Source organism: Oncorhynchus kisutch, linkage group LG12, assembly GCF_002021735.2.
Source record: "Oncorhynchus kisutch isolate 150728-3 linkage group LG12, Okis_V2, whole genome shotgun sequence".
Classification (NCBI taxonomy): domain Eukaryota; kingdom Metazoa; phylum Chordata; class Actinopteri; order Salmoniformes; family Salmonidae; genus Oncorhynchus; species Oncorhynchus kisutch.
In genome coordinates, this window is record NC_034185.2 from 40,758,806 (window position 1) to 40,775,483 (window position 16,678).

At 42.5% G+C, this 16,678-nt stretch overlaps 1 protein-coding gene across 1 annotated transcript in view; it reads left to right on the forward strand.

Moving 5' to 3' along the window:
* The window catches only part of adgb (androglobin), a 104,174-nt gene that overhangs the window by 78,353 nt on the left and 9,143 nt on the right, over positions 1-16,678 (forward strand). The window contains exons 29-31 of the mRNA XM_020496955.2: positions 6,859-7,034; positions 8,208-8,319; positions 13,557-13,714. Of these exons, the coding sequence (XP_020352544.1) occupies positions 6,859-7,034; positions 8,208-8,319; positions 13,557-13,714 (446 nt within the window). The remainder of the gene's footprint in view (positions 1-6,858; positions 7,035-8,207; positions 8,320-13,556; positions 13,715-16,678) is intronic.

Here is a 16,678-nt window from a genome sequence, read left to right on the forward strand (position 1 = left end):
AGCCTTTAAAAATGCCCTGGCTCTCTCGGGATATACGGTCTTTGTCCATACAGCCAGCAGGGTTCTCAGTATATCGCGCAGACAGGAATAACCCCTCCGGGAAGAAGAAAGGCGTGGGTGTATGTTTCATGATTAACCACTCATGGTGTGATTGTGTTAACATACAGAAACTCAAGTCATTTTGTTCACCTGACCTAGAATACCTCACAATCAAGTGACGACCGTATTTCCTCCCAAGAGAATTCTCTTCGGTTATAGTCACAGCCGTGGATTTTCACTCTCAAGCCCTCAAAGAACTTCACTGGACTTCAAGCAAACTGGAAACCACATATCCTGGGGCTGCATTTATTGTAGCTGGGGATTTTAACAAAGTCAATTTCTTACCAACACATTGAATATAGCACTCGCTCCGAGAAAACATTGGACCACTGTTACTCAGCTTTTCAAAATGTCTACAAAGCCCTCCTCCGCCCTCCCTTCAGTAAATCTGATCACAACTCCTTTTTGCTCCTCCCTTCCAAAAGACAGAAACTCAAACAGAATCTACCCATGCTAAGGACTATTCAACACTGGTCTGTCCTACCGGAATCCACGCTTCAAGATTGTTTTGATCACGCAGACTGGGATATGTTCCAGGTAGCCTCTAAGAATAACATCGACAAATACATGGATACAGGGTCTGAGTTTATCAGGAAGTTTATAGGAGATGGTGTACCCACTGTGACTATTAAAACCTACCCTAACCAGAAACCGTGGATAAATGCCAGCATTTGCACAAAACTGAACGCGCAAAACATGGCAAGGTGACTGGGAATATGGCTGAATACAAACCGTGTAGTTATTCCCTCCGTACGGCAATCAAAACAGGCAAAACGTCAGTATATAGACAACGTGAAGTCGTAATTCAAAGGCTCAGACATGAGACGTACAGTACCAGTCAAAAGTTTCGACACATCTAATCATTCAAGTGTTTTTCTTTTTTTTAAACTATTTTCTACATTGTAGAATAATGGTGAAGACATCAAAATTATAAAATAACACATCATGTAGTAACCGAAAAAGTGTATATTTTAGATTCTTCAAAGTAGCCACCCTTTGCCTCTGACAGCTTTTCACACTCTTGGCATTCTCTCAACCAGCTTCACCTGGAATGCTTTTCCAACGGTCTTGAAGGGGTTCCCACATATGCTGAGCACTTGTTGGTTGCTTTTCCTTCACTCGGCTGGCCAACTCATCCCAAATCATCTCATTTGGGTTGAGTTCGAGTGATTGTGGAGGCCAGGTCATCTGATGCAGCACTCCATCACTCTCCTTCTTGGTCAAATAGCCCTTAGACAGCCTGGAGGTGTGTTGGGTCATTGTCCTGTTGAAAAACAAATTATAGTCCCACTAAGCGCAAACCAGATGGGATGGCGTATCACTGCAGAATTCTGTGGTAGCCATGCTGGTTAAGTATGCCTTGAATTATAAGTAAATCACAGACAGTGTCACCAGGAAAGTACCCACACACCATCACACCTCTTCCTACATTCTTTATAGTGGGAACCAATGAGAGATCATCCGTTCACCAACTCTGCGTCTCACAAAGACACAGCGGTTGTAACCAAAAATCTCAAATTTGGACTCATCAGACCAAAGGACAGATTTCCACCGTCTAATGTCCATTGTCCGTGTTTTTTGGCCCAAGCAAGTCCTTTCTTCTTTTTGGTCTCCTTTAGTTGTGGTTTCTTTGCAGCAATTTAACCATGAAGGCCTGATTCACGCAGTCTCCTCTAAACAGTTGATGTTGAGATGTGTCTGTTACTTGAACTCTGTAAAGCATTCATTTGGGCTGCAATTTCTGAGGCAGAATCTTGTCCTCTACAGCAGAGTTTACTCTGGGACTTCCTTTCATCATAGAGCTTGATGGTTTTTGCGACTGAACTTGAATAAACTTTCATGGACTGTAATTTCTCTTTGCTTATTTGAGCTGTTCTTGACATAATATGGACTTGGTCTTTTACCAAATAGGGACATCTTCTGTATACCCACCCCTACCTTGTCACAACACGACTTATTGGCTCAAACTCATTAAGGAAAGAAATTCCACAAATTAACAAGGCACACCTGTTAATTGAAGGGCATACCAGGTGACTACCTCATGAAGCTGGTTGAGAGAATGCCAAGAGTGTGCAAAGCTGTCATCAAGGCAGAGGGTGGCTACTTTGAATAATCTCAATTATAAAATACAGTGGCAAGAAAAAGTATGTGAACCCTTTGGAATGACCTGGATTTCTGCATAAATTGGTCATCAAATTCTATCTGATCTTCATCTAAGTCACAACAATAGAAGCACAGTGTGCTTAAACTAATAACACACAAATTATTGTATTTTTGTAGTCTATATTGAATACGTCATTTAAACATTCACAGTGTAGGTATGAAAAAGTATGTGCACCCCAAGGCTAATGACCTCTCCAAAAGCTCATTGGAGTCAGGAGTCCTATTAGTTAGGAGTCCAATCAGTGAGATGAGATTGGAGATGTTGGTTGGAGCTGCCTTGCCCTATAAAAAAACACTCACAAAATTTGAGTTTGCTGTTCACAAGAAGCATTGCCTGAAACCCGTAACAAAAGAGATCTCAGAAGACCTAAAATTAAGAAGTGTTGACTTCCAGCATAAAGCTGGAAAGGGTTACAAAAGTATTTCTAAGAGTCCATGGTAAAACAAATTGTCTATAAATTGAGAAAGTTCAGCACTGTTGCTACTCTCAATATGAGTGGCCGTTCTGCAAAGATGACTGCAAGACCACAGCGCAGAATGCTCAATGAGGTTAAGACGAATCCTAGAGTGTCAGCTAAAGACTTACAGAAATCTCTGGAACAGGCTAACATCCCTGTTGACGAGACTACGATTGGCAAAACACTAAACAAGAATGGTGTTCATGGGAGGACACCATGGAAGAAGCCACTGCTGTCCCCAAAAGATTGCTGAAGTTTTCAAAAGTGCACCTGGATGTTCCACAGTGCTACAGGCAAAATATTCTGTGGACAGATGAAACTACAGTTGAGTAGTTTGGATGGCGCACACAACACTACGTGTGGAGGAAAAAAAGGTACAGCACACCAACATCAAAACCTCATCCCAACTGTAAAGTATGGTGGAGGGAGCATCATGGTTTGGGGCTGCTTTGCTGCCTCAGGGCCTGGAAGGCTTGCTATCATCGACGGAAAAATGAATTGCCAAGTTTATCAAGACATTTTGCAGTAGATTGTTAGGCTCTCTGTCTGCCAAGTGAAGCTCAACAGGACAACGACCCAAACCACAGAAATAAATCAACAACAGACTGGCTTCAACAGAAGAAAATACGCCTTCTGGAGTGGCCCAGTCAGAGTTCTGACCTCAAGTCGATTGAGATGCTGTGGCATGACCTCTAGCAGTTCACACCTGTCATCTCAAGAATATTGCTGAACTTGAACAGTTTTGTAAAGAGGAATGGTCCAAAATTCCTCCTAACCGTTGTGCAGGTCTGAATCGCAACTACAGAAAACGCTTGGTTGAGGTTATTGCTGCCAAAGGAAGGTCAGTTATTAAATCCAAGGGTTCCCATACTTTTCCCACATTGCACTGTGAATGTTTACAGTGTGTTCAATAAAGACATGAAAACGTGTAATTGTTTGTGTGTTATTAGTTTTAAGCAGACTGTGTTTGTCTATTGTTGTGACCTAGATGAACATTTTATGATCGATTTATTCAGAAGTCCAGGTATTTCCAAAGGGCTCACACACCCATTTTTCTTTTGATTTGTTCAACACTTTTTCGGTTACTAAATTTTATGTTATTGTGTGTTATTTCATAGTTTTATTGTCTTCACTATTGTTCTACAATGTAGAAAATAGCACATATAAAGAAAAACCCTGGAATGAGTAGGTGTGTCCAAACTTTTGACTGGTACTGTATGTGGCAGGGTTTACAGACTATCACAAACTACAAATGGAAAACTAGCCACTTCGGACACCGACAGCTAAACACCTTCTTCGCCCAACACAGTACCACCGACATGGCCTGCTACCAAGGACTGTGGGCTCTCCTTCTCTGTGGCCGACGTGAGTAAGACATTTAAGGGTGTTAACCTTCGCAATGCTGCCAGCCCAGACGGAATCCCTAGCTGCGTCCTCAGAGCATGCGCAGACCAGCTGGCTGGAGTGTTTACGGACGTATTCAATCTCTCCCTATCCCAGTCTACTGTCCCCATTTGCTTCAAGATGTCCACCATTGTTCTTGTCCCCAAGAAGGCAAAGGTAACTGAACTAAAATGACTATGATGACAGAAGTAGCACTCACTTCTGTCATCATGAAGTGCTTTGAGAGGCTAGTTAAGGATCATATCACCTCTACCTTACCGGCCACCCTAGATCCACTTCAGGTTACATACAGTCCTAACAGGTTCACAGAAGATGCAATCGCCATCTCACTGCATGCACACTGCCCTATCCCATCTGGACAGGAGAAATACCTATTTAAGAATGCTGTCCAGCTCAGCATTCAACACCATAGCTCATCATTAAGCTCGGTGCCCTGGGTTCTGAACACTGCCCTGTGCGACTGGGTCATTGACTTCCTGCCAGGCCGCCCCCAGGTGGTGAATGTAGAAAACAACATCTACACTTTGCTTATCCTTAACACCGGGGCCCCACAAGGGTGTGTGCTCAGCCCCCTCCTGTATTCCCTGTTCACCCATGACTGCGTGGCCATGCACACTTCCATTTCAATCATCAAGTTTGCAGATGACACAACAATAGTAGAACTGATTACCAACAATGACGAGACAGCCTACAGAGAGGAGGTGAGGTCCCTTGGAGTGTGGTGCCAGGAAAATAACCTTTCACTCAATGTCGACTTCAGGAAACAGCAGAGGGAGCACTCCCCTATCCACATCAACGGGACCGCAGTGGAGCAGGTGGAAAGCTTCAATTCTTCGGCGTACACATCACTAACGTTCTGAAATGGTCCACCCACACAAACAGTGTGGTGAAGAAGGTGCAACAGTGCTTCTTCAACCTCAGGAAGCTGAAGAAATTTGGCTCGGCACCTAAAACCCTTAAAAAACGCACAATTGAGAGCATCCTGTCGGGCTGTATCACCGCCTGGTATGGCAACTGCACCGGCCGCAACCACAGCGCTCTCCAGAGGGTGGTACGGTCTGCCCAACGCATCATCGGGGGCAAACTACCTGCCCTCCAGACACCTACAGCACCCGATGTCATATGAAGGCCAAAAGGAACATCAAGGACAACAACCACCCGAGCCACTGTCTGTTTACCCCACTATCATCTTGAAGGCAAGGTCAGTATAGGTGCATCAAAGTTGGGGCGGAGAGACTGAAAAACAGCTTCTATCTCAAGGCCATCAGACTTTTAAATAGCCATCACTAAGTGGCTTCCAAGTGGTTACGTAACCTTGCATCTTAGAGGCTGCTGTCCCATATACATAGACTTGAAATCACTGGCCACTTTTAATAATTGAACGCTAGTCACTTTAATAATGTTTACATATTTTTGCTTTAATCATCTCATGTATATACTGTATTCTATTCTACTGTATTTTAGTCAATGCCACTCCGACATTGCTCAAACTGATATTTATATATTCCTTAATTCCATTCTTTAACTTTTAGGTTGTGTGTATTGTTATGAATTGTTAGATATTACTGCACTGTTGGAGCTAGAAACACAAGCATTTCGCTACACCCGCAATAATATCTGTTAAACATGTGTATGTGACAAATATAATTTGATTTGAATCAATGAATTGTCTATCAGCCAGGCCTGCAGTCAACCTGTCAATCACTATCAGTTTCAGTCCGGAAGGCACAACATTAATCAACAATGCTGTTTTCTGATACTTAAACTTTACTGATGGCAGAGTAAACAACAATTGAGGGTGAATGTTCCCTGTAGGGTTGGGCAAGGGGATAAGAGTCTCTCAGAGTTGTGTAATTAGTGAGTTGGTCAGGGGACAAATTATAGAAAAGGACTGAATATTCAATCTAACCTGCATATTAACATTTTAGTATGTACACTGTAAAGGGGTTGCTGTGAATTTGACAGTAACAGGCATGCTCAGTGGAAAGTACAATTATGTACGTCTACTGTATTATAAATACGGTATCAAAGCAAGTACTGTGTTATGACAAACAGTACAATAGCGTAAAATAATTGGAATGAATGGAGGTATTTTGTATTTTACTGTAATTACAAGGGATTGGTACAAGCAGTTTTGATGCTAGGTATAGTGTTTGCACATTACAGCATGAACATTTGGTGTTGTATATGACTTGCACTTCTAGAGGCCTTAACAAAGGCATCCAAACTGGCGGTGACTACGGGGCAAAATGCTCAACCATTTAACGTTTAAGACAGGCAGCCACTCCAATCTGTCCCCTTTACATGTTAAATTCTAATTAAAATTCTTACAGCAACCTCACTCATGTGTATAACTAATATAGCCTATTATAAGGCACGTCTTCACATATGTTAATGAGCCAGAAACAACAATACCATGCACCTACGAATGGTCAAAAGGTTTTTGGAGCTCCAAAGATACAGCACAGTATTGTTTTCATTATGGTGGTATTACAGTACCATTTGAAATGCAGCAATTCTTTCCCTGCCCATTACATTTTCCCACAATGCACCATAATTTACAGTATACTGCAGTAAACCATTTCAGAGTACAATTTTTACTCTTAATAATACCCTAAATTACCATATAAATGACAGTTTTCCATTAGTGTATAATACTGTGAAAGAACCAGGTCGACTCCCCTCAATGGTAGATGTGTCAATGAAAATCAATATTGTGTTTTGCGTGTCACAGCCGCCTCCTGTGGACCCCCCCAGGCGGATGGAAAGCAGAGCCAGGAAGAGGCCAGAGTGATAGGCTCTACCCAGGGAGGAGGGGGCCAGGAAGGCATGGCCATGGAGACTCCCCACCTGACCGACCAGACCCAGAACCAGCCTCACGCCCAGACCCAGCCGCCCATGGAGACTATGGTATCACCGCTGACAGCTCACCTTTCAACCATTGCCCATATGAAAGATTCTGCTGTAACACACACAGACCCACACTCTGGAGGAGGGGAAGTAGGAAGGAAAGGGTTGGATGTGGAGTGAAGATACAAAATAATTGGGAGTTGTTTTGTTATCGTATGCTCTCTTATCTCTCTACCTATCAGGCAGGCTCTGATTTTGACATGATTTATGAGTCGCTACTGAGTTTGCCGCCAGACCTCACACAGACGGTATCGGAAAGTTTGGTTCACACACACTCTCGGTTACTGTTTATCTGAGTCACTTTGTACCCTTCAATGGACTTCGCTGTCTTTGGGTGAAACCTCTCTTCAGAGGCAAATTATTGAGCATTCTCTCAGCTTTGTTACATCAAACAACAGCAAAAACAACCCTGTAGCATCAATATTAATGAGCTACTAGCGAACCTCTTTTTCAAAAATTATTATTTAACCTTTATTTAACTAGGCAAGTCAGTTAATAACAAATTCTTATTTACAATGACGGCCTACTCCGGCCAAACCCGGACAACGTTGGGCCAATTGTGCGCCGCCCTATGGGACTCCCAATTACGACCGGCTGTGATACAGCCTGGAATCGAACCAGGGTCTGTAATGACGCCCCTAGCACTGAGATGCAGTGCCTCAGACCGGTGCGCCACTCGAGAGCCCAACCTCTGATCAGATGGAGTGATGTTCAGGTACGACAGATCAGAATGAAGAGGTATTGATCAGGATTAGCCCCAGTCAATGATCAAGATGCTGGTGGCCCCTACACTAACATGTTGATGCTCACTTGCAAACTGATTTTACACCATTCTTAACAGCATACTGTTAGAACTATGTTATACATGTATCTAAATCATCACAAAGGGAAAAACGAACTAAATGTGATATTTACTGTGTCTCTATCTCTGTGACTCAGTACATACTGTATCACTGACAGTGGCTTTAGGGTGCTGCTGATGTTTATCTGTGGCGGTTGTGTTATGATGTTTTTCTCTTTCTCTCTCGTCTCAGACCGAAATGCTATAACTGCTATAGCTAGAATTGTTGACTCTGTTCCCTGAATTTGAAGGTCGTGTGCATAGTGCAGGGCAGGTAGAGGTGTACTTGTTTGTGTGTGTTGTTGTTGTGGATGACTGTCTCGTTCTCTCAGGGCCATAAGTACATAGTGGTGGCGGAGGTGTTGCATAAGAGCTGGGCTCTCGACAACTCTCAGATGGCCTTCGTCCATACGCTCAGGGACCTGGAGAGGAACGAGATGAAAGGTACTCACACCAACCACTCATAGATGCACAATCCCCTTCAGCAGGCCCCATAGAGAACACACCAGAAAATCACAAATGCAACAATACCCACAATCCTGCCACAGAGAGAGCCCAGCAGCCAATGAGAGGCTCGGAATTATAATATTCTCTTCTGCACAGACATTAAGAAAGGCCATCCAAGTCCCACCGACAAGTTTGTTTGTAATCTGCGGGAGTGAATGACATGAAGGGGGATATGACCTGAACTGAGTTCTTGAATTTTGTCCCAGACAAAAAAAAGAGTTTGAATCTTCTCTTCTGGCTCGGACAGTTTGTCCACTCTGGTCACCTCACTTCACCCCATCTGTGGTCAGGTACACTACTCTGCTGTCTGAAGCAATAGGCTAATATCCCAATGAGATATTGGGGTTATTTTTGGTCAGGTTTCAACTTTACTTTAAAATATACTGACTATTTGGGTTGGAATCATATTATTCATTCACATTGCAATTCAGATAATGCCCCCAATATGCACGAGGATAGTAATTACATTTCCATATTACATATTGCATTTCAGAAGCCCCCAATGTTTTCCTCTGAATTCTGATCGGATGTCGCTTCCCTGTGTTTGTTTTCCGAGCGTATTATTTTGCATGTTGCATCTGAAATGTGCCAGATATGCAGCAGGCAGGCAGGTCTGTCTGTTCTCCCTGTGACTAGCCATGGGGCTTTAATCAAATCCCTAATGAAAGGCAGATGAATATAGCTGTGATTATTATTATTATTTAATCCTGCTGGTCATCTATGAACATTTGAACATCTTGGCCATGTTCTGTTATAATCACCACATGCCACAGTCAGAAGAGGACTGGCCACCCTCATAACCTGGTTCCTCTCTAGGTTTCTTCCTAGGTTCTGGCCTTTCTAGGGAGTTTTTCCTAGGGAGGTGAGTGCAGTCAGATTTGCATGATTGCCTGAAGATAATTGTTTGCCTAATAATATTAGAATTCCTTCTGTCTTCTCAATCTTGCAATCTGGAAAGTAACTCCTGTACCCATTCAGTTTGCACAGCAGAAAATCAGGTTCTCTATGTATGCATGTGCGTGTGTGTCAGTGTCCATTGAGGCAGTCTTGAATTATCATGCCTACTGGTATGTGTGTATTGATTCTAAAGGAGAAGAGAGTCCTATTTGTCTAATAGATCTGACATAATGGTTTAAAGTGCTGGTCGTTAGTGTAAAAAACATGACTGGGTTACTGAGTTTTCCGTGTGAGCGTGTGTGCAGGGGGTGTGTGTGTGCCCCCCCTTAGTTTTCCAATAAGCCAGTGAAACTGGGTCATGAAGTCAAATTAAGTTGGCTTCTTGCCCCCTGGTACCCTGGGAAATATCTTGGCAGCAGGAAAGTGAATTAATTTTGCCCAGTTTAACTCTGTGTCTCAGCGGTGTGGGAACAGCTCATGGTTACATCACGCTCTCTTTGTAGCTGCTACTGGGCGTTGAAGCCCCTCAGCCAACACCTCAATACACTGAGAATGATAGCAGGTTCTTCATTGACTTGGTCCTGGTTAAATGACTAGGAAATGGTCTGCTTGATGCATGTGATTGAAACATGACTGCTTGTTTACTTAAAGGATTTTCTATTTTCTCTTTAGGATACAGGTTGGATATAAGTGTACATAACGATGACAAATAAATCTTCCACACTGTATATACAGTGCATTAAGAAAGTGTTCAGACCCCTTTTTCCACATTTAGTTACGTTACAGCCTTATTCTAAAATTGATGAAAGAAGATGTTTTACTCATCAATCTACACACAATAACCCATAATGAAAATGCAAAAATCAGGTTTTTAGAATGTTTTGCAAATGTATTAAAAACAAATACCTTATTTACACAAGTATTCAGACCCTTTGCAATGAGATTCGAAATTGAGCTTGAGTGCATCCTGTTTTCATTGATCATCCTTGAGATGTTTCTACGACTTGTTTAGAGTCCACCTGTGGTAAATTCAGTTGATTGGACATGATTTGGGAAGGCACATATTGGTCTATATAAGGTCCTACAGTTGACAGTGCATGTCAGAGCTAAAACCAAGCAATGGAAGGAAGAGCTCTGAGACAGGATTGTGTCAAGGCACAGATCTGGGGAAGGGTACCAAAAAAGTAATGCAGAATTGAAGGTCACCAATAATACCGTGGCCTCCATTCTTAAATGGAAGAAGTTTGAAACCACCAAGACTCTTCCTAGAGCTGGCTGCCTGGCCAAACTGAGCAATCGGGGGAGAAGGGCCTTAGTCAGGGAGGTGACCAAGGACCCGATGGTCACTCTGACAGAAATCCAGAGTTTCTCTGTGGAAATGGGAGAACCTTCCAGAAGGACAACCCTCTCTGCAGCACTCCACCTATCAAGCCTTTATGGTAGTTGCCAGACGGAAGCCACTCCTCAGTAAAAGGCACATGACAGCCGCTTGGAGTTTGCCAAAGGCACCTAAAGGACTCTCAGACCATGAGAAACGTGGTCTGATGAAACCAAGATTCTCTTTAGCCTGAATGCCAAGTGTCTTGTCTGGATGGAATCCCTATGGTGAAGCACGGTGGTGGCAGCATCATGCTGTGGTCATGTTTTTCAGCGGCATGGACTGGGAGACTAGTCAGGATCGAGGGAAAGATGAACAGAGCAAAGTACAGAGAGGTTCTTGATGAAACCCTGCTCCAAGAGCGCTCAGGACATCAGACTGGGGTGAAATGTTCACCTTCCAACAGGACAACGACCCTAAGCACACAGCCAAGACAACGCAGGAGTGGCTTCAGGACAAGTCTCTGAATGCCCTTGAGTGGCCTAGCCAGAGCCCAGACTTGAACCCAATCGAACATCTCTAGAAAGACCTGAAAATGGCTTTGCAGTGACGCTCCCCATCCAACCTGACAGAGCTTGAGAGGATCTGCAGAGAAGAATGGGAGAAACCCCTCAAATACAGGCACAACTTGTATTTTTATTTCATTTTTTATTTAACCTTAATTTAACTAGGAAAGTCAGTTAAGAACAAATCATTTTTTACAATGACGGTAGCGTCATACCCAAGAAGACTCACGGCTGTAATCGCTGCCAAAGGTGCTTCAACAAGGTACTGAATATTCATGTTTTACACGTGTTATACATTTCTAAAACATTTTTTTTTGCTTTGTCATTATGGGGTATTATGGGTAGATTGATAAGGGGGGGGGGGACAATTTAATCCATTTAAAAATAAGGCTGTAGAGTAACAAAATGGTAAACAAGTCCAGGGTTCTGAAGACTTTCCGAATGCACTGTAGTACAGGGCGATTTCCAAGCTAGGTCTGTGGCGCAGCACTGCTAGCCATTGCCATGGTTTCACTTCCTTGATATTATTGTCTGTGATATGGACAAAACAGAGGGACTTCTATTAAATGTGAAAACAGCGGGGTTATTTTTACTGGATAGGGATGTTATTGGTAGTGTTGAGTAGGGATCACAATGACTGGGTGTGGTGAGCATCATGCTCTGTAGTTATCAACCCCTTCAGTACATGTGACAGGTTGTCAATTAAAATGAGTGAATATCAATCATTTCTATTGGAAAAGGGGGACTTGGAGAATAGCAGCAGTAGCGTTGCATCGATTTGCAGTAGTAGTAGCCAACACTGTGCAACAGTGCCATCTAGCACGCTCACTGTCTCCAACACACACTGACGTTGTGGTTGTACACTTAATCTTTACTCAATAGAGTGTGAACGGACTAATGCAAATGACTAAATTGGTCATAATACTTTTGGATTAAAAACACAATTTTGCGTAATTTTAATAGCTGGATAATTGCTTTTCATTTAATGCCCTGTCAAGCAGAATTGGAAATGCACGTTGGTTGTTTTTCAAAGCAATTATGGTATCGCACAAATGGCGTTCCCTTGTGGAAATGTTGTTTGGAATGGCTTGATCGTTACCATTCCACTGTGTAAACAGCAGGAAGGCATCAGACCTTGACAGGAATATCAGTCAGATACAAGTCAGATACACAATGCACAGATTACTCTCACAGAATAATTCACAGAATAATGCACAGAATACTCTCACATAATCTCTAATCAAGACTAAGAAGTTATTAAAATACCAATGTATCTATCAGGCTTGGATTGCTAAGTGCTTTTTTTGACATACTGTACAGTGCCTTGCAAAAGTATTCATCCCCATGGCATTTTTCCTATTTTGTTGCATTACAACCTGTAATTTAAATTGATTTTATTTGGATTTCATGTAATGGACATAAACAAAATAGTCCAAATTGTTGAAGTGAAATGACAAATATAACTTGTTTCAAAAAATACAAATAAATAAAAACCTGAAAGTGGTGCGGGCATATATATTCAGCCCCTTTGCTATGACGCCCCTAAATAAGATCTGGTGCAACCAATTGCCTTCAGAAGTCACATTATTAGTTGAATAAAGTCCACATGTGTGCCATCTAAGTGTCACATGATCTCAGTATATATACACCTGTTCTGAAAGGCCCCAGAGTCTGCAACACCACTAAGCAAGCGGCACCATGAAGACCAATGAGCTCTCCAAACAAGTCAGGGACAAAGTTGTGGAGAAGTACAGATCAGGGTTGGGTTATAAAGAATATCAGAAACTTTGAACATCCCACAGAGCACCATTAAATCCATTATTAAAAAATGGAAAGAATATGGCACCACAACAAACCTGCCAAGATGGGGCCGCCCACCAAAACTCACGGACCAGGCAAGGAGGGCATTAATGAGAGAGGCAACAAAGAGACCAAAGATAACCCTGAAGGAGCTGCAAAGCTCCACAGCGGAGATTGGAGTATCTGTCCAAAGGACCACTTTAGGCCGTACACTCCACAGAGCTGCGAAAGGTGGATCTACAAAGGATCGACTTTGGGGGGTGAATAGTTATGCACTCTCAAGTTTCATTTTTTTTGGGTCTTATTTCTTGTATGTTTCAACATTTTTTGCATCTTCAAAGTTGTAGGCATGTTTTGTAAATCAAATGATACAAACCCCCCAAAAATCTATTTTAATTCCAGGTTGTAAGGCAATAAAATGGGAAAAATGCCAAGGGAGGGTGAATACTTTCGCAAGCCACTATGTATTTTTAATAAGAGCTATACAAATACATTTGATTGATTTCCTTTGATTGATAGGTTCAGTGCGTGTATCTGTCCTGCTACTGACCATCTGATCGTTGACTTCTTTTCTCATTGGTCCTTGGTCATAGTGCACGGGGAGAAGCATGAGGACCCGGCAACTCCGGTCAGTGGTGAAGCCCAGAGCAGCGAAGGCCAGAAGTCATCCACCCCCAAGGGCAGTCGCAAGGGCAAAGGTGACAAGGACAAGGACAAACCCCCAGCCAAGCCTGGCTCCAGGATGGAAACGGTAGGTAACACTACAAACTGACAGCTGACCACCGCTGATTATTATACCCTACGCTGTTTACATAGACATTAGAAAGCGAAATATGGGCATTACTTGATAATAACCTAGTTGTTCCTTTGTTTATTTAGGATTCAAAGTATTAGTTGTGCATCTACTAAATGGTTGTGTTACCTGTAACTTTGGATAAAAGCCTTCTGACTAACCTAATAAGTGTATTCTATTATCTCAATCCCTGTATTGGGTATACAGTACCAGTCAAAAGTTTGGACACACCTACTTATTCCAGGGTTTTTCTTTATTTTTACTATTTTCTACATTGTAGAATAATAGTGAAGATGCCCAAACTATGAAATAACATGGAATTGCGGAGTTACTAAAAAAGTGTTAAACAAATCAAAATATATTTGAGATTCTTCAAAGTAGCCACCCTTTGGCTTGATGAAAGCTTTGTACACTCTTGGCATTCTCTCAACCAGCATCATGAGGTAGTCACCTGCAATGCATTTCAATTAACAGGTGTGCCTTAAGTTAATTTGTGGAATTTCTTTCCGTAATGCATTTGAGCCAATCAGTTGTGTTGTGACAAGGAAGGGTTGGTATACAGAACATAGCCTTATGTGGTAAAAGACCAAGTCCATATTATGGCAAGAACAGCTCAAATAAGCAAAGAGAAACGACAGTCCATCATCACTTTAAGACATGAATGTCAGTCAATGCTGAACTTTTCTAGAACTCTGAAGGCTAGTTGAGAACAAGTTCCTCGGCATACACATCACAGACAAACTGAATTGGTCCACTCACACAGACAGCATCGTGAGGAAGGCGCAGCAGCGCCTCTTCAACCTCAGGAGGCTGAAGAAATTCGGCTTGTCACCAAAAGCACTCACAAACTTCTACAGATGCACAATCGAGAGCATCCTGGCGGGCTGTATCACCGCCTGGTATGGCAACTGCACCGCCCTCAACCGTAAGGCTCTCCAGAGGGTAGTGAGGACATCAACCACCCGAGCCACTGCCTGTTCACCCCGCTGTCATCCAGAAGGCGAGGTCAGTACAGGTGCATCAAAGCTGGGACCGAGAGACTGAAAAACAGCTTCTATCTCAAGGCCATCAGACTGTTAAACAGCCACCACTAACATTGAGTGGCTACTGCCAACACACTGTCAATGCCACTGACTCTACTCCAGCCACTTTAATCATGGGAATTGATGGGAAATGATGTAAATATATCACTAGCCACTTTAAACAATGCTACCTTATATAATGTTACTTACCCTACATTATTCATCTCATATGCATACGTAGATACTGTACTCTATATCATCGACTGCATCCTTATGTAATATATGTATCACTAGCCACTTTAACTATGCCACTTGGTTTACATACTCATCTCATATGTATATACTGTACTCGATATCATCTACTGTATCTTGCCTATGCTGCTCTGTACCATCACTCATTCATATATCTTTATGTACATATTCTTTATCCCCTTACACTGTGTATAAGACAGTAGTTTTTTTTGGAATTGTTAGTTAGATCACTTGTTCGTTATTACTGCATTGTCGGAACTAGAAGCACAAGCATTTCGCTACACTCGCATTAACATCTGCTAACCATGTGTATGTGACAAATAAATTTGATTTGATTTATAACTGCGACCTGGGCAAGATAAAGCAAAGCAGTGCGACACAAACAACAACACAGAGTTACACATGGAATAAACAAACATACAGTCAATAACACAATCGCAAAAGTATACATACAGTGTGTGCAAATGAGGTAAGATAAGGGAGGTAAGGCAATAAATAGGCCACAGTGGCGAAATAATAATTACAATGTAGCAATTAAACACTGGAGTGATAGATGTGCAGAAGATGAATGTGCAAGTAGAGATACCGGAGTGAAAAGATCAAAAATAAATGATGAAACTGGCTCTCCTGAGTACCGCCACAGGAAAGGAGGACCCAGAGTTACCTCTACTGCAGAGGATAAATTCATTAGATTTACCATCCTCAGAAATTGCAGCCCAAATAAAGGCTTCACAGAGTTCAAGTAACAGACACATCTCAACATCAACTGTTTAGAAGAGACTGGGTGAATCAGGCAATCATGGTCGAATTGCAGCGATGAAACAACTGCTAAAGGACACCAATAAGAGGAAGGGACTTGCTTGGGCCAAGAAACACCGGTAGACCAGTAGAGATCTGTCCGTTGGTCTGATGAGTCCAAATGTTTTATTTTTGGTTCCAACCTGTGTCTTTGTGAGATGCAGAGTAGGTGAACAGATGATCTCTGCATGTGTGGTTCCCACTGTGAAGCATAGAGGAGGAGGCGGTGTGATGGTGTGGGGTGCTTTGCTGGTGACACTGTCTGTGATTTATTTAGAATTCAAGCCACACTTAACCAGCATGGCTACCACAGCATTCAACAGCGATACGCCATCCTATCTGGTTTGCGCTTAGTGGGACTATGATTTGTATTTAACATGACAATGACCCAAAACACACCTCCAGGCTGTGTAAGGGCTATTTGACCAAGAAGGATAGTGATGGAGTGCTGCATCAGATGACCTGGCCTCCACAATCACCCGACCTCAACCCATTGAGATGGTTTGGGATGAGTTGGACCGCATAGTGAAGGAAAATCAGCCAACAAGTGCTCAGCATGTGTGGGAACTCCTTCAAGACTGTTGGAAAAGCATTCCAGGTGAAGCTGGTTGAGAGAATGCCAAGAGTGTGCAAAGCTATCATCGAGGCAAATGGTGGCTACTTTGAAGAATCTCATCTATTTTGATTTAACACTTTTTTTGGTTACTACTGTCGTGACGTTGTATTAGTTAATGTGATGTCTGTTGTTCATCGAATGATTAAAAGTTTCTAATTGCGTGATTAACTGAATCAAGCAATTATTAACTCATTAACCTGGGGCACCATGGGAAAACTAGTTTTTATTGAGTTT